This window comes from Peromyscus eremicus, chromosome 16_21, assembly GCF_949786415.1.
Source record: "Peromyscus eremicus chromosome 16_21, PerEre_H2_v1, whole genome shotgun sequence".
NCBI classification, from domain to species: domain Eukaryota; kingdom Metazoa; phylum Chordata; class Mammalia; order Rodentia; family Cricetidae; genus Peromyscus; species Peromyscus eremicus.
Window position 1 is genome coordinate 48,748,954 of NC_081432.1, and position 20,765 is coordinate 48,769,718.

The following is a 20,765-nucleotide window of genomic DNA, read 5'->3' on the forward strand; positions in this document are numbered from 1 at the left end:
AGTACTGCATGGATGCTAGTTTATTGCAAGATGAACCTCAGCTAAATTGAGAGCTGGGTGATAGAAGTGGTGGTGGAGTTGGAATTAAGAGTTATACTGTTGTTTTTCTTTTCAAGTTGGGATGATTTGTTTGTTTGTTGTCTTTGAATGAGTTTTCATGTATTAAATGCACTTTCAGTGAGGGGAAAAGAATAGACCATGTATTGAGTGGGGTGAGAAAATGGAGATTGGGGAATAGAAAAATTAGTGTAGGCCATTTGAAGAGGAATGAATAAAGGGAAATGTACATGTGACTGAACTCACTTTTTTCCTTAAGTTATCTGTTTTCAGAGCAGTAGAATTTTTCATCAGAGATAAATACGAAAAGAAGAAATACTATGATAAAAATGCTATAGCTATTACAAATGTAAGTAAAACCTTCATCTTTTACCAATTGATATTTGTTAAGTAGATTTCATATGTTTAACATACAGCTCATTTTGTTTATTGTAAAACATATTAGTTACGTATGCTTGGCTATTTAAATATTGGGATTTTTTTAGTTACATAATGTTGAGAACTTGTAGAGTGGGTTCAGCTTATTTGACCTTTCATTGAAGCAATTAATTCTGTAATTAAAAAGAAGACAAAGCCACCAGTTGAAGAAAAAAGGAGGACATAAAAATTACTTTGCAAATTCTAGAAATGAATGCTAAAGAAAACTTGTAGTCTGTTTCCCGCTAGGATTTTGTTAGTTCTGTTGAAACGTGAAGAGTATTCCAAGAACATATTAATACTGGGCACTCTCTCTGATTATTAACAAGCATATTTAGTTGTTACTTTACTGTCACAATAAAATATATTAATCAACTGCTTCTATCTAGTTTTTATTTCAGATTAAAATTTTCCTTCTCAGTTAATTATGTAAGACTAGTTGCCTTTATAGTTGAAATCAATGTTTGGCCTTTGATTTCTTATTTAATAAGCAAGCATTAAAGTGGTTAATCTTGTGAAGTCATTTATCAGGCAGTTCAGAGACAGTAGTTTCCATCTCATTTTGCATGTAAACCAGCCTTTTCCTTCGGTTCTGTTCAGTTACTTCTCTTTTGCTGTGGGGAAGCACCCTGACCAAGGCACTTTACAGAAGGAACGGTTTATTTGGGGTTTAATTTACTACTCAGTTCCAGTGGCATTAAAGTCTATGACCACACTAGAAGTGTGGCAGCAGGCAGGCAGGGCAACTGCAGTGGAGGCTGAGAGCTGACGCTTACATTGCGTACTCCAAAAGGAAGCAAAGAGAGCAAACTGGAAATGACACAAATCTTTAAGATCTCATGACCACACCTCTGAAGCCTCCCCAAGCAGCCACCAACAGGGAACCAGTTACTAAAATGCCTGGAATTATGGAACTGAGAGAGTCCTTGTAGTCCTTCAAACTACACCTTCAGTGGGCGGAATAGACTAAAGCTGTTGAAGGATAAATAAAATTAGTATTGGGAATGGTACTTATAATGTGCTTGAATTTAAGACTCCGTTAATCCGTAAGTGAACTAATTATATAATAATGAATTTTCATATAAAATATTAAATTATTTAGAATATTTTATAAAACGTACTGCTTTATATTAAACCCTGAATGTGAAATTCTAAACCTTTTTACTTGAATTTGTGTTTTTTATTCTCAGCAAGTTGGAAGTTAGGATTATGTATTAATTTGTAAGAGGTTTTTTTTTTTGTTTTTTGTTTGTTTTTTTTTTTTGCTTTTTTGGTTTTTTTCGAAACAGGGTTTCTCTGGGTAGTTTTGGAGCCTGTCCTGGAACTTACTCTATAGACCAGGCTGGCCTCAAACTCAGAGATCCTCCTGCCTCTGCCTCCTGAATGCTGGGATTAAAGATGTGCGTTACCACCGCCCGGCTAATTTGTAAGACCTTTATCTTTGGATAAAAACTTTTTTTTCCTTTTTGTGTATAGATGTGGGTTGTTATGATAATTTTTTCATTCGTAGGAAATGTAGTAAAAATACAGTGTTTAGGATTAAATGTCATGGTATTTGTAACTCATTTTTAAATAGTTCAGTGAAATCTGGAAGTTTGCATGTGTATGTGCATGAGTATGTCTAAAGAACAAACATGGTGTGTTGTTAACATGTGATGAATATTAATGTTTATATTAGAGGCACTGATACTATATTTTTCTTATTCTTTTTTTTTTGTAAGCTTGGAAGTAAAATTTAAAGTAAAAGATTATATACTTCCGAGTTTGTATTACTAATGAAGTGAAAATCCAGACACGTTTATGAAGGTTATTTACATGTAACCCATGCTCAAAGTCAACTAGAATACTCAGTAGAGGTTATACAAGATTTTAAACATCTGAGACAAACTATGAGTGCCTTCTATCTAAGTTGTTTCTGAAGGAAGTGGGACCATTTGGACACTAGTTACATTAGTTGTGCTCTGATCAGGAGCTGTCTTGATGACTGTTGAATTTTATGTGGCTGTAACTCCTGTGTTAAATAGCTCTAATTTGTGTTAATGTCTTATTTTTATAATTTAATCTGTCTCCTGTTTCAGATGTTATTTCAAGTGTTGTCAGGATGTGCTACTGCTTTTGATTTGTTTCTTATTTTAAGAGTGATCCTGTTTCCCCATGTGAGGCAGTTTCAAAATGAAGTACCGATGTACTCTTGACTTTCTGGAACATTTCCAAGTGTGACAGAGACAAAGCAGTGAAGTGCAGTGAAACAGTAGCAGTGAGCTTCGTGGTTTTCTGAAGCAGCCTCAGTGTACCTGTGCGCGTCATGATAATAGACTGAGAGAAGCTAGCGTGGAGTCGGCTTCATTGCAGGGATGCTTTATTTCCAGTTGTAAGGAGTGCCTTCAATAGGCTGCCTTGGTGGTGCTGACTGACCTATAATCTTAGTCTAAAGCAGTGGTTCTCAGTCTTCCTAAATCTGTGACCCTTTAACAGGTCCTCACGACCTCTGTGAAAGGGCTGTTCAACCCCCAAGGGTCACAACCCACAGGTTGAGAACAGCTGGTCTAGGGGCTGAGGCAGAAGGATCCCAAGGTCAAGGCCTGCTTGGGCTACAGAGTGAGTTCAAGGCCAACTTGAGCTATATATAAAACCCAGTCAATAGGAATCAATGAATACTTGGATTCCTAGAAAAAGCCATGTCAAATCAAAAGGAAAGAACTAATAAAAGTGTGGGCATTTCACCTAGTGGGACTAAGAATTCTGAGCAAAGGCTCCTAACATCAGTAGAGGTGACTAGAGACCTGAGACCGGAAGGAGTTGAGGTGACTAAACAGCAGAGCGTAGGCAGAGCAGGGCAGGAAAGGCGGTAGGATGGGGGGATCCAGCCAGGGAATTTGGACTTTGTCCCTGGGTAATCTGTGTAAATTACCAAGACCAGATTTGCATGCAACCTAGTGTAGAGAAAGGATTTGGGGAAGTCGGGACTATTCCAGGAGACAGTAGCACTCTCTTACTGTAGGGTAGTTAGTGAGCTATGAGAAATAGATGGTTTTGAGAGATGTAGAACTTTAAAGAGTACCCAGTTTGTTTCTTTTGTCCTTTCTTACACCTCCTGAAGAGGAAAACAACCACTTTTATAATAAATTGTCTTTTTGTTTCTTGATGTTCTAAATACCACTCTCACCTTTTATATTTCTGTGTTCTGCTTTTCTACAAGTTTGTACAAAGAAGTTTTATGATACAAGTTATTTTATTAAGTGATCTTATGTTTTAATCCCATTTTACATGAAAATTTCAATAAATATCTCCAGGAACAACCAGCTTTAAGTTGGGCTGTAAGGTACAGTTTGCCCAGATTCTCTTTTTTAGCAAGGTCTCCTTAGGTAGCTCTGTCTGGACTGGAATTCACAAAAATCCAGCTGCCTTAGGTCCTGAGTGCTGGGTATACCACCACTCCTGGCTAGCTTGACGTTTTCTTAATGGAAAATCTACCTTTACATGTGCTGTGCATTTTCTTGTATGGGTGGCTTCCGTTAATGTTAATTGAATGTTTAGTTTACACAGTTACAGCAGAAACACTGTGCAAGGGGAAACAAGCGTCCCAAGTGATTCAAGAACACAGTCATGCTTAGCCAGCAGGTTGAAGGAGTTCTTTTGACACTGCAACAGCCCATCTAGAATAGCAACTCGAAATCCCCATAGGCACCACCAGTAAGACAGGGAAACAGAGAGATGCCAGCTTTGTGACTCCGAAGAGCTGGCATGTATTTTATAAATACTCGGTTACGTTTTTTGTGGTAAAGAGAGCAGCAGTAAGACAGTGCTTCTGTTGAAGTGGTCATCCATGCATGTAGAAATTGGGTAGGAAGATGTGTGTAAAGCTTTCAGGTGGATTTCATTTTGTGTGTCAGTGGCCGCCGTGTGTATCTGTGACTGTGTAGTGCTTTGGGGTAGCCCAGCAAGTGCAGCCCTGGGACTTGGGTCTGCATGCCCACCCTCATGGAGGACATGCATAAATTACTTCGTAATAACTCTGTGGCTACCCAGCTATTCCATTAACCCAGTCTTTGTTTCTGCTTTCTTAAACAGCAAGTTAAAAATTTAATTAACTTTTACTATTTCCTCTGCTTTATTTTCCATCTTAAAGTTATTATCAGCAAAAACAAAATTTTTACTCTTCTACTTTACATAAGATTTTTTCTTGCTTCAATGTACTTGAGTTTCAGTAGTAACCTTGACTGAAAATGGATTAGAGAAAATTATACTTCAGATAGTTTTGTTATAATTGTATCTAATATAGTTTAAATTTTATACACTATTAAAATCTATTTTTATATATACATATAATTCTTTACTGTGTTTTTTAAATATTTCACATAGACATTGTTTTTAAAACATACTTATTTTATTCTCTTTGCCGGGCGGTGGTGGCAAACGCCTTTAATCCCAGTACTGGGGAGGCAGAGGCAGGCGGATCTCTGTGAGTTCAAGGCCAGCCTGGGCTACCAAGTGAGTTCTAGGAAAGGCTCAAAGCTACACAGAGAAACCCTGTCTCAAAAAAAACCAAAAAAACAAAAAAACAAAAAAAACCATACTTATTCTCGATGGCACTATTTTACTTTATTAAAAGCTTTAAACTACTTTTATCAGAAGTACATGACTGTTTGTTTCTTTCTGGTGTTTGTCAGTTTTGATCACCACCTTCTCTTCTTTTTTTCCCTCCTAACTTCGTGTCTGCACATCTAGATTTCCTCCTCTGATGCCCCTCTTCAGCCTTTGGTAGCCTCTCCTTCTTTGCAAGCTGCTGTCGATAAAAACAAACTAGAGGTATAGTAATGTTTTCCACATGTGCATTTGTTGTGTTCATTGATAGGTGGGTTCTCACAAGGTTGTGATTTAGGAAGACCGGGAGAAATCATGTTTTGAATGATATGCAGAATGAAAAAATGGCAAATATTTTAATTTACTAAATCTTGTCCTATGCTGTTGGCATGAGTAAAGAGTTTCATTATATATTGAATTTCAGAGTGACTGATTTGGGGGCTATTACTATATGTAGCCATTAAGCAATTTTTGTTGTCATATTTATTATTATCTCGTAGGAACTAGCTTTAAGCTAGATGAAATTTAAAGATACATTGTTATTGAATTCTCTGATCTCTAGGTCTTTGATCAAAAATCTTTTCTGACTGTGATGCTGTTATTATAAGCACTTAAAAACTGGTGTCAATTTCTTTCTTTTTTTTTTTGAAGTAATATCAACTGTCATAGAAAAAATAGTATTTTATGGGATTGTAAATTTAGAACTGTCAGTGATGATTTTTAGAGTATAATCTGAGTAGAAGTAGTAAGATAAATGTTCTGTTTGTTTGTTTTTCAAGACAAGGTTTCTCTGTGTAGCTTTGGAGCCTGTCCTGGAACTCGCTCTATAGACCAGGCTGGCCTTGAACTCATAGAGATCTGTCTGCCTCTGCCTCCCGAGTGCTGAGATTAAAGGTGTGCACCACCAACTGCCCAGCAAGATAAGTATTCTTATGTCTTGTATTATGTATTCTTCAAGTCTTGTGTGCACATATTTGAGAGTTTTAATTTTCTTTGATTCTACCTTTTCTTGTGTCTACTTCTTGATAACTGGCATGCTAGGCTTGTGGGACACAAAGACAAATAAGATATACCTGTGCCCTTGTGGACTTTATGGTCTAAAGGGGGGAAATAGGTAACTATACAGTTGTTTATAATGCAGTCTGTTTATGCTGTGACTGAGATAGCTTTGCTATAGATGGTTTTATACTCTTGAATAGGCATTAGCTATAAGGATCAGGAGGTATTCCAGGTAGAGAAAGCAGCTTGTGAAAAAAGTATGGTTGGAGTACTGTGTTGATGGACTGACAGGTTGAATGGTGGGAGGAAATAGGAGAGAGACGGGGAGAAGTGTTGGGGGAGGCCTTAAGAATCCACTGAAGGAGACTGGTCTTTCTTCTGAAGGCTGTGTTACTTTAGTGATGAGTTTTAAGGGAAAAGGGCAAAGGATCAGATTTTCATTTTTTAACACTGTTCTCCTGGCTCCTGGGGAAGTGAATTTTGTGGTAATGAGTGGAGAAAAAGGCATAAGAACCAGGTTTAATCCAAGAATAAAATGACAGAGACATCTGCTAAAGTGGGACAGAGAAAAGAAGAGTGTAGTTTTGAGAGATCGTAAGGTAGACTCTCTGGTGTTTAATAACTGGTGAGCTGTGGGGTGCTTTGGAAGCCTTTTCCTTCCATTTCCGACTTCATCACCTCCATGTGAGATAAGGATCTGATTTGAAGAGAAACATGGAAAAGGAGATGAGTTCAAAGTTGGGCATGTTAAGTATGAGGCTACAGATGCCTAGTAGATATTTGGACATGGAGATTTATAGCTCAGAGATACAGAGGTACGAGAGGTGGACTCTCAGATCTGAATAGTGTGCTGAACCACAGGAGAAAGCCATTTCCATGAGAATAGCTGAGAGTTTTCAGCACTAAGGGAGTTCCTGAGACTGAGGTAATTGTAGAGCACACAGCACAGGGTTAAAAGTGAACAGGCTCTGGTGATTCAGTGTTCAATTTAAGTTCTGGAGGGCCTCTGTTCTTTTCTCTGTTTTCCCCTCCTTTTTTCCACCTTCCTTTCCCTGTTTTGACACGGGGTTTCAGTGTAGTTCACGGTGACCTTAAACTCCCGATCCTCCTCTGGAGTTTTGGGATTACAGGTGTGTGACACCGTGCTTGACTCTTGTCTGTGGGTAAGAGTCACCTCTGGGTCAGACTCGGGGATCCTACTTCAGGGCCCACGCCGTTAATGATGCTTCCAGTCTTGGGTTATTGTGCCCTCACTGGAATCAGCTGTATTTCATTGGCTGAAATTCTCATAGTAAAGGGAGTCAAGTCATACTGCTTTCCCCCTATTAGATGTAACTAAGTACATTTATTTTGGGTGATTTCATATGTGCCCACCAATCATAGTGATTGAATTATGAGCCTTTTTAATTAGTGATGTTTTCCCTGAAAAGTAACTTTGTTTCTGTAGGCTGCTGTATCAAAATACATGTGTTGTGTAGCTTATGAACAACAGTAATCTATTTCTCACAGTTCTGGAGGCTGTAAAGTTCAAGACCAAGGCCCTGTGCCTGGGTGTGGGCCCACTTGCTTATTCATAGGATGACACCTTGCTGTGATCTCACTTGGTGGAAATGGGTAAGACTCACTCCGGGGCCTGTTTTACAGGAACACTAATCCCAGTCATAGGGGTTCCACTTTTGTGACTTCATCACCTCCCAAAGGCCCTCAACTCTTAATACTGGCTCTCAGTGTTGGGGTTTTAGTCTCAACACATGGATTTGGAAGTGGCCACAAGCATTCCAACCATAGCAGTAACTAACAGCTCTAAGAAGTTAAGGAGCAACTTACTTAGCTCATTAACATGGGTCAGCTTTTCTCACTAAACCTTACTAATTATATCTAGAAGGTATTTTATAATTTATAAAAGATTTTTGCTCATTTTATTTTTCTTATAAAGTAGGGATAATTACTCACTTCATAAAGTTGTTGTGAGGATGAAATGAGTTCGGAACAGTGTCTACTTAGCACGTAAAGGTTCAGTAAATATCCGCTGTAACCTAAGGAATAATAACAGGTAAAGCTCTGCTGTACTTCAGTGAGCAGTGAGACTTGAATGCTTGGGGTCTGCGGTCCATCAGCACAAAGGGATACCGAGTAGTTGTAGGATTTTGAATATTTGTTTTTTCCTTTGCAAGAAAATAGTCATGACTGTAGTTGCTTTGGACAGTTTTTGCAAAAATTAAATTAGACACTAAGGAAGAAGTATGTATTTTAGAAGTGAAGGTTTGGTTTGGGTTATGGTTGAGTCAGATATAGATGATGCTTCTAGTTGACCCCCAAGAGCTTAAATTTTACTTCTAATCTGAAGTTCCAAGTAATTGGGCAGATATAAAAGTGTTCTGAGAAATAATGTACTTCCTAGATGGTCTTCTGTTTGTTCTAGACCATTTTGATATATGCTCATTTGGTAATTAAAATCAATTGCTCTTTTTGCTTTGCACAATAGGTATTCAGAAAGTACAACTTTATGTTACATTTACTTTGTTCTTGAAAAGCATCATGGAAATAAATGGTTTGAGAGAATTGTCCTAAGAAACCTTAAATATAATTTTTTTTATCTCGATTGTTCTAATTTGCTTTTCCATTGCTATGATAAATAACCATGACCAAGAGCAACCTAGGGAGGAAAGGGTTGATTTTAGTTTACACTTCTAGGTCACAGTTCACTATTGAGGGAAGTTGGAGCAGGAACTGAAGTAAGAACTCCAAGCAGAACCCCTGGAGGATGCTGCCTGCTTTCTAGGTTGCTCACTATCTGTGCTTTCTCCTGTAACCCGGCCCACCTGTAGGAATGGTACCCTCACAGTGGGCTAAGCCCTCCCACATCAATCAAGACAGTCTCTCATAGACATGGCCAGAGACCAGGCGGTCAAGGCAGTTCTTCACTTGAAGTTCCCTCTTTGCAACTAACTGTAGGTTGTTTCTAGTTGACAATAAATACTAATACGCAGATTCTAGAAATTTAGCCATCTATTCTCATTTTGCTACACATAAACCATTTGTTGGTGTCTGTATACGAATGTACTCACCAACTTACTATTACTCTCACTGTTTGCCAGTGAAAGGAGATGTTAACAGGAGAAGTGCTTTAGAATTTTGCTGCTGTTCTTAAGCTTATAATTGAAGGCACTGCTGTTTATGCCATGAAGATATTTGCTATGATTTTTTTTTTTTAATTTGGGACCAATGCTGAGTGTTTCTTTTTCCTCTTTTATATTTTACTGCAAGTGCTGAAATTGAAAATAAATTTCTCATATTGGTATGCTGCTTTATACTTTACAGTATTCTCAGGTTTTTAATATCTTTTAAAAATAAATGTACATTAAATTTATGTTGACTGTGAATACTTACAAGCAATCACTGTGTATATATGTATATGTGTCATCTATCACTATGTAAACTGAGTGTTAATTGTCACTTCAAAAGCTCCCATCTTACTCTCTTTTAATCACTTCATTCTTTCTGTTTAGAGGTAATTAGCATCCTGATTTTCTACTTATCATCATCAATTTTGTGTTTTTGTGCATGTATGTGCTTTAAATTATTTTATTTTTATAATTTTATACTTGTATTCATACCTTCAAACTATATGTTTTGTCTTTTGAACTTTATATGAATGGATAAGTCCATTGAAGTTCTTAGTTTACACTATAGCCTAGGAATTACCACTGTTCTCTTTACTGATTTATATGTGGCAGCTACAGATTTGGTCTTTAGGTATTTTGACTAAGTTTAATGTATTCAACCTTTTATCTTCCTGCCTCTCTCTGTCTAGCTCTCTTATATCTCTCTCTCTTTCTCTTCCCCCTCCCCCTCTTCCTCCCTCCCCTCATCTCTCCCCTCCCTCCTTCCCTCCCTCCCTCCCCCTTCCCTCCCCCCTTCTCTCCTTTTGTGACCTTTAAGATTTGTTGTTACTGTTTTTAATTCTCCTTGGAGTACAAGTGGTGAACACCATAATACCATTATTATAATTTACCCCAACTACTTACACCAGTCATTTGGCTCAGGCCCCATGTACTGTCCTTAGTCCCATCCTGTCCCGTCCCGTCCCTTGTGTGCCGTCTCCCCCCCACCCCCCCCACTGGAGCTGAGGACCGAACCCAGGGCCTTGCACTTGCTAGGCAAACGCTCTACCACTGAGCTAAATCCCCAACCCCTGTCCTTAGTATTTTTAATGAGAAAATCTTTATACTTGTTTTTAAAAACATAAAACTATGGCCGGGCGGTGGTGGCGCACGCCTTTAATCCCAGCACTCGGGAGGCAGAGCCAGGAGGATCTCTGTGAGTTCGAGGCCAGCCTGGGCTACCAAGTGAGTCCCAGGAAAGGCGCAAAGCTACACAGAGAAACCCTGTCTCGAAAAACCAAAAAAAAAAAAAAAAAAAAAAAAAAAACCATAAAACTATGATAGTGGCCTGAAAATATTTTGTGGTTACTTTTGAAATTAAGATGATTTTAACTCCTATGGTTTTCTGATATGGTATTATTTTATCCATATCACAAAGAAAGTCAGTCCTGCTGAGCGTGTGGTGAACACCTTTAATCTCAGCACTTGAGAGGCAGAGGCAGGCAGATCTCTTGAGTAACAAGGCAGCCTGGTCTACAGGTTGAGTTCTAGTATATCCAGGGCTGCATAGTAAGACACTGTCTCAAAAAGAAAACAGAAGTCCACGTTTGAAGTATTGAATAATCCTCTGTATTGTCATTAGCATGTAACCTCAGTGAAAAAATGAAATTGCTTCTGACTTTCAGATTTCAGTAGCATGTGGTAATGCCAGCACTTGATACTTCCGTTGTTCTTAAATGGTGATTTACACTAAAAAAATGAACCAAAAGTTTCTGCTTTAAAAGTAAACTTATGAAAACTTTGGACTATGTTTTAGAAAGAAAAGGAAAAAAAAAAGGAAGAGAAAAAGAGAGAAAAGGAGCCAGAAAAGCCTGCCAAACCACTAACAACTGAAAAGGTAAAATTTCTTTTTAAAAAATAATCTAAGATTACCATCTTTTTATATGGCTATATTAAAGACTTTCTGGATATTTATGAAATGCCAATTACTAGCTTTTCAGCAAGTAATTTATGCAGTTAATCCTCCATACTGAGCATAACCTTCTGAACTCTCTTACATGATTTCTAGTCAGTTATAAATGTGGGTTTACATCATTTGAGATCCTCGTGAAACAGATATTCTCTGCGTGACCCTGAGAATGGTGATTTTAGCTGTCATGTAGAGTGAGACTGGAGTAAATTTACAAAATGAAGAGATCACACGTGATAGTTCAGAGAGGATTCCATGCTTCATAACATATGAGCTAGATCTTGAAGCATGAGCAGTTTTAATGTGGAAGGAAAGATGTTAGACTAAAAAGGCAGCCTCAAGGTGGTCTTGGAAACCATAAATAAACTGTGAGTTTGGATAAATTTGTGTCTGTATATGAGGAGTAGTGAAAAGTAAGGCCAGAACAGTCGATTGAATTCACATCGTAGGTATTTACGTATTCTTCTGGCTGAGGAGTAGCTCTGGAATACACTTTGTTCTTCATTTCTCTCTTTCCTTATCCCTCCCTTCTATAGCTCAGGTCAACTCAAGGTCCTTTCTTAAGTTTCAAATTACATTTGAGTTGATGTGTTATGTGTGTGTGCTCTAGCAAGTGTATGCGTTTGCACCGGGTTTTGTGGAGGTCAGCAGACAACTGCGAAGGTTGGTTCCCTGCTTCCACCATGTGGGTTCTGGGGATCGAACTCAGGTCAACTGGACTTGGAAACAGACATCTTCAGCAGACATCTGCTGTGCCATCTCATTGGCTCCCAGGCCAGATGCTTAACTCCTCCCTCCTCAGCCTCTAAGTGCTGGGCTGGTAAATAGGTGGCACCTCACCTGGCTAATACTTGAGTTTCTAAAGGAGGTGGTGCCTAATTTAGAGACATTCTTTTGCAAGATTGTTTTGGCAGTAGTATGTAAGAAAGGTGTGTTAGATAAGCTAGAGTTAAGGAGAACATCATGTTTGTAAAGGATTTGGGTGTAAATTATGGTGCCTTGATTTTGAATGTGTTTTATCATATATGTGTGGAAACATGGAAAGAGAATAATTAATAAAGCAATGTCCTTGATTTTAGCTTTTGAAAATTTAAAAATCAACATTAATGAGGCATAAAGGACATGCGACAGTGTTTATTTATTTATAGGGCAGAATAGAAGTATATACTGATTCTTTTCATTGTCATGAATTGGAATGAGCACTCAAATAGTTATAGACTAGTCTTGCTCTTTATATCTAAGATTCCTGCTCCTTGGTGTAGCAGTCAAGATTGTCCACCATCTGACCTCTGCTTCCTAGCTTTCTCCTTTAATTCTTGACACCGTTTAGCTTTGTCCATGGCCACACACCTCTGCTTTCCATATTCATTGAGTTGCTTTGCCAAGGTTGTCTTTCCTCTTCCCTGCCTTTTGCCTTAGATAGCTTCCCTTCACCTTTCCCTTATAACTCCTCTTCATGTTCCAATGAGATAGTATTTTCTTTCTTTTTTATTAAATTTTTTTTTTACATACCAACCACAATTTCCCCTCCCCCTCCTCCCCTCCCCTCCCCCTCCCCTCCCTTCTACCCCCACCCCACTCCTCCTACATCTCGATTCAGAAAGAATGAGGAGGTCTCCCTTGGGGAGTCAACAGAGTATGGCATATCCATCCAGTTGAGGCAGGACTAAGCTCCTCTCTCTGCATCAAGACTGGGCAAGGCATCCCACCATAGGGAATAGGTTCCGAAAAGCCAGCTCATGAGCCAGGGAAAGGTACTGGAGCCACTGCTAGGGGCCCCACAAACAGACCAAGCTACACAACTGTCACCCACATGCAGAGGGTCTAGGTCAGATCCCACATGCAGGATCCCTAGCTGTTGGTCTAGAGTTCATGAGCTCCCACGAGCTCAGGTCAGCTGTCTATGTGGGTTTCCCATCATGATCTTGACCCCCCCCCCCCACTATAATCTCTACTTCCTCTCTTCGACTGTACTCCTGGATCTTGGCCCAGTGCTTGGCTGTGGATCTCTCCATCTGCTTCCATCAGTTACTGGATGATGGTTCTATGATGACAATTAGGATAGTCACCATTCTGATTACAGGAGAAGGCTAATTCAGACACCCTCCCCATTATTGCTAGGAGTCTTAGCTGGGGTCATCCTTGTGGATTCCTGGGATTTTCCCTGGTACCATGTTTCTCCCTAACCCCATAATAGCTGCCTCCATCAAGATTATCTCTTTCATTGCTCTGCCTTTCCATCTCTCCCCCAGCTCAATCATCCCCATTCCTCATGTTCCCATCCCCCACCACTTCCCCTTTAGATGCCCTCCCCACCCCCAGTTTACCCAGGAGATCTAATCTATTTCCCCTTCCCCAGGGCAATCCATACATCCCTTTTAGGGTCCACCTTGTTCACCTAGTTTTTCTGGGGCTGTGGAGTGTAACCTGGTTATCCTTTGCTTTACATCTGCTATCCACTTCTGAGTGAGTATATACTATGGTTGTCTTTCTGGGTCTGGGTTACCTCACTTAGGATGTTTTTTTTCTAGTTCCATCTTTTGCCTGCAAATTTCACGATGTCATTGTTTTTTTACTGCTGAGTAAATACTCCATTGTGTATATGTACATTTTCTTTATTCATTCTTTGGTTGAGGGGCATCTAGGTTGTTTCCATGTTCTGGCTATGAACATAACTGAGGAAGTGTCCTTTTGGTCTGATTCAGCATCCTTTGGGTATATGCCCAAGAGTGGTATTGCTGGGTCTTGAAGTAGGTTGATTCCCAATTTTCTGAGAAATCACCATACCGATTTCTAAAGAGGTTGTACAAGTTTGCACTCTCACCAACAGTGGAGGAGTGTTCCCCTTACTCTACATCCTCACCAACATAGGCTGTCATTAGCATTTTTGATTTTAGCCATTCTGACAGGTGTAAGGTGATGGTATTTCAGCGTTGTTTTGATTTGCATTTCCCTGATAGCTAAGGATGTTGAACAGTAAAGAAGTAAAGTACACTTCTTTAAGTGTATCTTGGCTGTTTGAGATTCTTTTGTTGAGAATTCTGTTTAAATCTGAACCCCATTTTTAAATTGGATTATTTGGTATTTTAATGTCTAGCTTCTTGAGTTCTTTATGTATTTTGGAGATCAGTCCTCTGTCAGATGTGGGGTCGGTGAAGATCTTTTCCCATTCTGTAGACTGCTGTTTTGTCTTATTGACTGTGTCCTTTGTCTTACAGAAGCTTTTCAGTTTCAAGAGGTCCCATTCATTAATTGTTGCTCTCAGTGTCTGTGCTACTGGTGTCATATACAGGAAGTAGTCTCTTGTGCCAATGCATTATAGGCTACTTCCCACTTTTTCTTCTATCAGGTTCAGTGTAACTGGATTTATGTTGAGGTCTTTGATACACTTGGACTTGAGTTTTGTGCATGGTGATAGATATGGATCTATTTGCATTCTCCTACATGTTGACATCCAGTATGACAATACCATTTGTGGAAGATGCTTTCTTTTTTCCATTATACAGTTTTGGCTTCTTTGTCAAAAATCAGGTGTTTATAGGTGTGTGGATTAATGTCAGAGTCTTTGATTTGATTCCATTGATCCATGTGTTGGTTTTTATGCCAATACCAAGCTGTTTTTATTACTATAGTTCTATAGTAGAACTTGAAGTCAGGGATGGTGATGTCTCCAGAGGTTGCTTTATTGTACAAGATTGTTTTGGCTATCCTGGGCTTTTTGTTTTTCCATATGAAGTTGAGTATTGTTCTTTCAAGGTCTGTGCAGTATTGTGTTGGGCTTTTGATATGGGCATTGCACTGAATCTGTACATTGCTTTTGGTTTTGTGTTTTGTGTTTTTTTTGTTTTTTTTTTTTTTTTGGTTTTTTCGAGACAGGGTTTCTCTGTGTAGCTTTGCGCCTTTCCTGGGACTCACTTGGTAGCCCAGGCTGGCCTCGAACTCACAGAGATCCGCCTGGCTCTACCTCCCGAGTGTTGGGATTAAAGGCGTGCGCCACCACCGCCCCGCTGCACATTGCTTTTGGTAAGATGGACATTTTTACTATGTTAATTCTATCTATCCAAGAGCATGGGAGATCTTTCCGTTTTCTGATATCTTCTTCACTTTCTTTCTTCAATGAGTTAAAGTTCTTGTTATACAGGACTTTCACTTGTTTGGTTAGATTTACCCCAAGATATTTTATGTTATTTATGGCTATTATAAAGGGTGTTGTTTGAGTTAATTTTTTATTCCGCCACATCACTGAAGGAGTTTATCAGCTGTAGGAATTCACTGGTATAATTTTTGGGGTCACTTGTGTCTACTATCATATCATCTGCAAATAGTGAAAGTTTGACTTCTTCCTTTCCAATTTATATCCCCTTGATCTCCTTTTGTTGTCTCATTGCTCTAGTTAGAGCTTCAAGTACTATATTGAATAAATATGGAGAGAGTGGACAGCCTTGTCTTGTTTCCTGATTTTAGTGGAATCGCTTTCAGTTTCTCTCCATTTAATTTAATGTTAGCTGTTGGCTTGGTGTATATTGCTTTTATTATGTTTAGGTATTTTACTTGTATCCCTGATCTCTCTAAGGTCTTTACCATGAAGGGGTGTTGGATTTTGTTAAAAGCTTTTTCAGCATCTAATGAGATGATTATGTGGTTTTTTTTCCTATCACTTTGTTTATATGGTGGATTACATTGACAGATTTTTCATATGTAGAACCATCCTTGCATTTCTGGGATGAAGCCTACTTGATCATGGTGGATGATTTTTTTTTTAATGTATTCTTAGATTCAGTTTGCCAGTATTTTATTATTTTTGCATCAATGTTCATGAGGGAGATTGGTCTGTAATTCTCTTTCTTTGTTGCATCTTTGTGTGGTTTGGGTATCAGGGTGACTGTAGCCTCATAAAAAGAGTTTGGCAATGTTCCTTCTGTTTCTATGGTGTGGAACAATTTGAGGAGTATTGGTAATAGTTCTATGAAATTCAAGTAGAATTCTGTGGTGAAATCATCTGGTCCTAGGTTTTTTGGTTGGGAGACTTTTGATGTCTGTTTCTATTTCTTTAGGTCTATTTAAATTGTTTATCTGATCTTGATTTAACTTTGGTATGTGGTACCTATCCAGAAAATTGTCCATTTCTTTTAGATTTTCCAATTTTGTGGAGTACAGGTTTTTGAAGTATGACCTGATGATTCTCTGGATTTCCTCATTGTCAGTTGTTATGTCTCCTTTTTTATTTCTGATTTTGCTAATTTGGATGCTCTCTCTCTGCTTTTTAGTTAGTTTGGATAAGGGCTTGTCTATCTTGTTGATTTTCTCAAAGAACCAACTCTTTGTTTCATTGATTCTTTGTATTGTTCTCTCTGTTTCTATTTTATTGATTTCAGCTCTCAATTTGATTATTTCCTGGCATCTAATCCTCCTGGGTGACTTTTGCTTCTTCTTGTTTTAGAGCTTTCAGGTGTGCTGTTAAGTCACTAGTGTGAGATTTCTTCAACTTCTTTATGTGGGCATTTAGTGCTATGAATTTTCCTCTTAGCACTGCTTTCATAGTGTCTCATAAGTTTGAGTGTATTGTGCATTCATTATAATTTAATTCTAGGAAGTCTTTAATTTCTTTATTTCTTCCTTGACCCAGTGGTGATTCAGTTGAGCATTGTTCAGTTTCCATGAGTTTGTAGGCTTTCTGTAATTTGTCTTGTTGAATTCTAACTTAAACCATAGTGATCCGATAAGATATAGGGGGTTATTCCAACTTTTTTGTATCTGTTGAGATTTGCTTTGTGACCGAGTATGTGGTCAATTTTAGAAAAGGTTTCCTGAGGTGTTGAGAAGACAGTATATTATTTTGTGTTTGGATGAAATGTGTAGATATCTGTTAAGTCCATTTAAGTCATAACATCTGTTAATTCCCTTATTTCTCTGTTAAATTTCTGTCTGGCAGACCTGCCCATTGTTAAGAATGGGGTGTTGCAGTCTCCCTCTATTAATGTGTGGAGTTTGATGTGTGAATTAAGCTTTAGTAATGTTTCTTTTACGTATGTGGGTGCCCTTGTATTTGGGGCATAAATGTTCAGAATTGAGACTGCATCTTGATAGATTTTTCCTGTGATGAATATTAAATGTCCTTCTCCCATCTCTTTTAATTAATTTTAGTTTGGAGTCTATTTTGTTAGATAAGAGGATAGCTACACCAGCTTGCTTCTTAGGTCCATTTGACTGGAAAATCTTTTCCCAACCCTTTACTCTGAGGTAATGTCTGTCTTTGAAGCTGAGGTATGTTTCTTGTATGCAGCAGAAGGATGGATCCTGTTTTCCTATCAATTCTGTTAGCCTGTGTCATTTTATAGGTGAATTGAATCCATTGATATTAAGAGATATTAATGACCAGTGACTCTTAATTTCTATTTTTTTTTGTTTCATTGTTGTTGTTGGTAGTGTGTGTGTGTTTCCCTTCTTTGTGATTTGCAGGTGTGAGATTATCTATTGCTTATGTTTTCATGCTTGCAGCTAGCTTCCTTGGGTTGGAGTTTTCCTTGTAGTACTTTCTGTAGGGGTAGATTTGTGGATAGGTATTGTTAAATCTGGTTTTGTCCTGGAATATCTTGTTTTCTCTGTCCTATAGTGATTGAAAGTTTTGCTGGGTATAGTAGTCTAGGCTGACATCCATGGTCTCTTAGTGTCTGCAAAACGTCTGTCCAGGACCTTCTGGCTTTCAGAGTTGAATGTAATTCTGATAAGGTCTGCCTTTATATGTTACTTGGCCTTTTACCTTTGTAGCCCTTAATATTTTTTCTTTATTTCTGTATGTTTAGTGTTTTGATTATTATGTGGTGAGGGAACTTTTTCTTTTGGTCCAGTCTCTTTGGTGTACTGTAAGCTTCTTGTATCTTCATAGGCACTTCCTTCTTTAGGTTGTCCTTCGTTGAGCTGGAATTCATCTCCTCCTATCTGATCTTTTCATGGTGTCCCAGATTTCCTAGATGTTTTGTGTTAAGAATTCGTTGTATTTAGCCGGGCGGTGGTGGCGCATGCCTTTAATCCCAGCACTCAGGAGGCAGAGCCAGGTGGATCTTTGTGAGTTTGAGGCCAGCCTGGTCTACAGAGTGAGATCCAGGAAAGGCACAAAGCTACACAGAGAAACCCTGTCTCGAAAAACAAAACAAAACAAAACAAAACAAAACAAAACAAAACAAAACAGAAAGAATTTGTTGGATTTAACATTTTCTTTGACCAGTGAATCTATTTCCTCCATTGTATCTTCAACACCCGAGTCTCACTTCCATCTCTTGTATTCTGTTGGTTATGTTTGCATCTGTAGTTCCTGTTCATTTATCCAGATTTTCTATTTCCAGAATTCCATTGGTTTGTGTTTTCTTTATTGCCTCTATTTCAATTTTCAGGTCTTTTAACTGTTTCCTTCACCTGTTTTATTGGCTTTTTTTGTTTGTTTGTTTTTTGTTTTTTGTTTTGGCTTGGCTTGGCTTGGCTTTCTTGGCTTTAAGGTATTTACTGATTTCTAATTTTTGTCTTTTCCTTGATATCTTCAAGGGAATTTTTCATGTCTTCTTTAAGGGCCTCTGTTATCTTCATGAAGTTATTTTTAAGATCATTTTCTTCCGCTTGATCTGTGTTGGGATGTTCAGGTCTTGCTGTTGTAGAACCACTAGGTTCTGGTAGTGCCATAGTGTTCTTTATATTGTTGAATGTATTGTTACACTGCCATTTACCCATGTAGATTTGGGATAATTATAGGTACAGGTGTTGATTCTTATGATGTCTTTGTTGGGTGGGTCTTTTATTCCTTTATTGTCTGTTTCCTTTATTGTCTTTTGGCCTGAATGGCCAAGGGTTTTGGTGATTGGCTGGTTGTCAGGTCAAGTATGGTTGTCTCAGCTGAGGTTTGTGGGGATCTGAGTGTCTACATCCAGCATATCGTTCAGTTCTTCTGGCTGGTGTGGGCTTTACTTGTGCCTCTGGGGTCTGTTCTTCCAACTGGTGTGGGTTGTGTCTGTGCTTGTTCTTCCAATTGGTGTGGGTAGCGCTTGTGCCTGTAGGGTCTGCTGGTGTTGCTGGAGAAGGCTGTTCATGGAGAGGATGATGGGGTAGATGGGATTGGGCATCAGAATGAGTCTGTTCTTCCAACTGGTGTAGGTGGTGCTTGTACCTGTAGGGGCTGCTGTTCTTCCAACTGCTGTAGGTGGAGCTTGTGCCTCTAGAGGTTGTTGATGTTAAGGGGGATGGTTGGTGAGGGGGAGGATGATGGGTTTGGTGGGTTTGGGTGGCAGAGTGGGTCTTGTAGGTTATATTGTCCAATGAGTGGCATTGGTGGTGGTGGCAGGACTCTTACCTTCTGGCAGGCTGCTGGGACTGAGATGGGAGGGGAAGCTGCACAGGATGTACCCTGGGGCTTAGGACCTAGAGATTGGGGCAGTTTAGTTGGGAGATCAGTCACTCACTTCTTCTAGTTGGTGTAGGTGGTGCTCGTTCCTCTAGGTGTTATTGTTTGTTTTTTAACTCTTTTGGGGGGGACCTGCCAGCCAGCTCCCAAAAAAATCATACACGGAGGCTTATTATTACTTATGAATGTCTGGCCTTAGCTTGGCTTGTTGCTAGCCAACTTTCCTTATCTTAAATTATCCCATCTACCTTTTGCCTCTAGGCTTTCCCCGTTCTCTAACTTCTGTAAATTTTACTCTTACTCCATGGCTTGCTGTGTAGCTGGGTAACTGGCCCCTGGAGTCCTCCTTCTCTGGCTCCTAGAGCTTAGCTCTCTTTTCCTAGAAATCCCAAATTTCTCCTGTATATTCTCTCTGCCTGCTACCCCTGCCTATCTTTCTCCTGACTTGCTATTGTCCAGTTCTTTATTAGACCAACAGGTGTTTTAGACAGGCACAGTAACACAGCTTCACAGAGTTAAACAAATGCAACATAAATAAAAGTAACACACCTTAGACTATCCTACTACATTCCCCCTTTTTGTCTAAATAAAAATAAAGGTTTTAACTTTAACATAGTATAACTACATACAACCAAAACAGTTACCTAGTAAGAATTAGTTTACAAAATTTAGTCCATTTGTAATTAGCATATTGAAAGAAAATAATGCATTATCTATCCTATCTTAGTGAATCAAAAATTTTACACCTAATTTACTATCTATCATAACTAAGGAAAACTGAAGTTGTAACTATTTAGTCTTCAACACCATCAAAGACCCACAAGAACGTAATATTATCCAAAAACAAGATATTTGGCTGCCCGGCCGGTCACCCAAAGTTCCTCTGCAACATTGAGGCCCCCATCTTCAGCCTACCGGCCTAGAGTATCTGGCAGATATTTTTATGGAGTAGGAATTTTGAACTGTCCTGCCTTGTTTTGGCAAAGTTCATCAGTCATTTTCCTCTGTGTCCTGAAGAATGTCTGGCAAACCCTTAAGTGAAGCTGGAATTTTGAAGACTTGTCCTGCCTTGTTTTGGCAAAGTTTAACAGTTATTTTTCCTGTGTGTCCTGTATGTCTAGTCTGCATAGCACGTTGTCAGCAAAGGCAAGAACAGTTTCTTTGCCTAGTGGCTAACTTTGTCACAATGAAAGCAAACTCCAGAAGGCGTTTCTTCAGTGCCTATCATTCTCTCTGAAGTAAATTG

General features: G+C 38.9%; 1 protein-coding gene across 6 annotated transcripts in view; it reads left to right on the forward strand.

Annotated features, from left to right (window-relative positions):
* The window catches only part of Smap1 (small ArfGAP 1), a 108,248-nt gene that overhangs the window by 58,102 nt on the left and 29,381 nt on the right, over positions 1-20,765 (forward strand). For 4 of the 6 annotated variants that reach the window (XR_009383444.1, XM_059281462.1, XM_059281466.1 and 1 more), the window contains 3 exons: positions 331-406; positions 5,203-5,283; positions 10,978-11,058. Coding sequence is in view for 5 of the 6 variants with exons in the window: in XM_059281462.1 (XP_059137445.1) it covers positions 331-406; positions 5,203-5,283; positions 10,978-11,058 (238 nt within the window). In the remaining variant the exon portion in view is untranslated. The remainder of the gene's footprint in view (positions 1-330; positions 407-5,202; positions 5,284-10,977; positions 11,059-20,765) is intronic. The other 2 variants (XM_059281463.1, XM_059281464.1) reach the window with 2 other exon arrangements.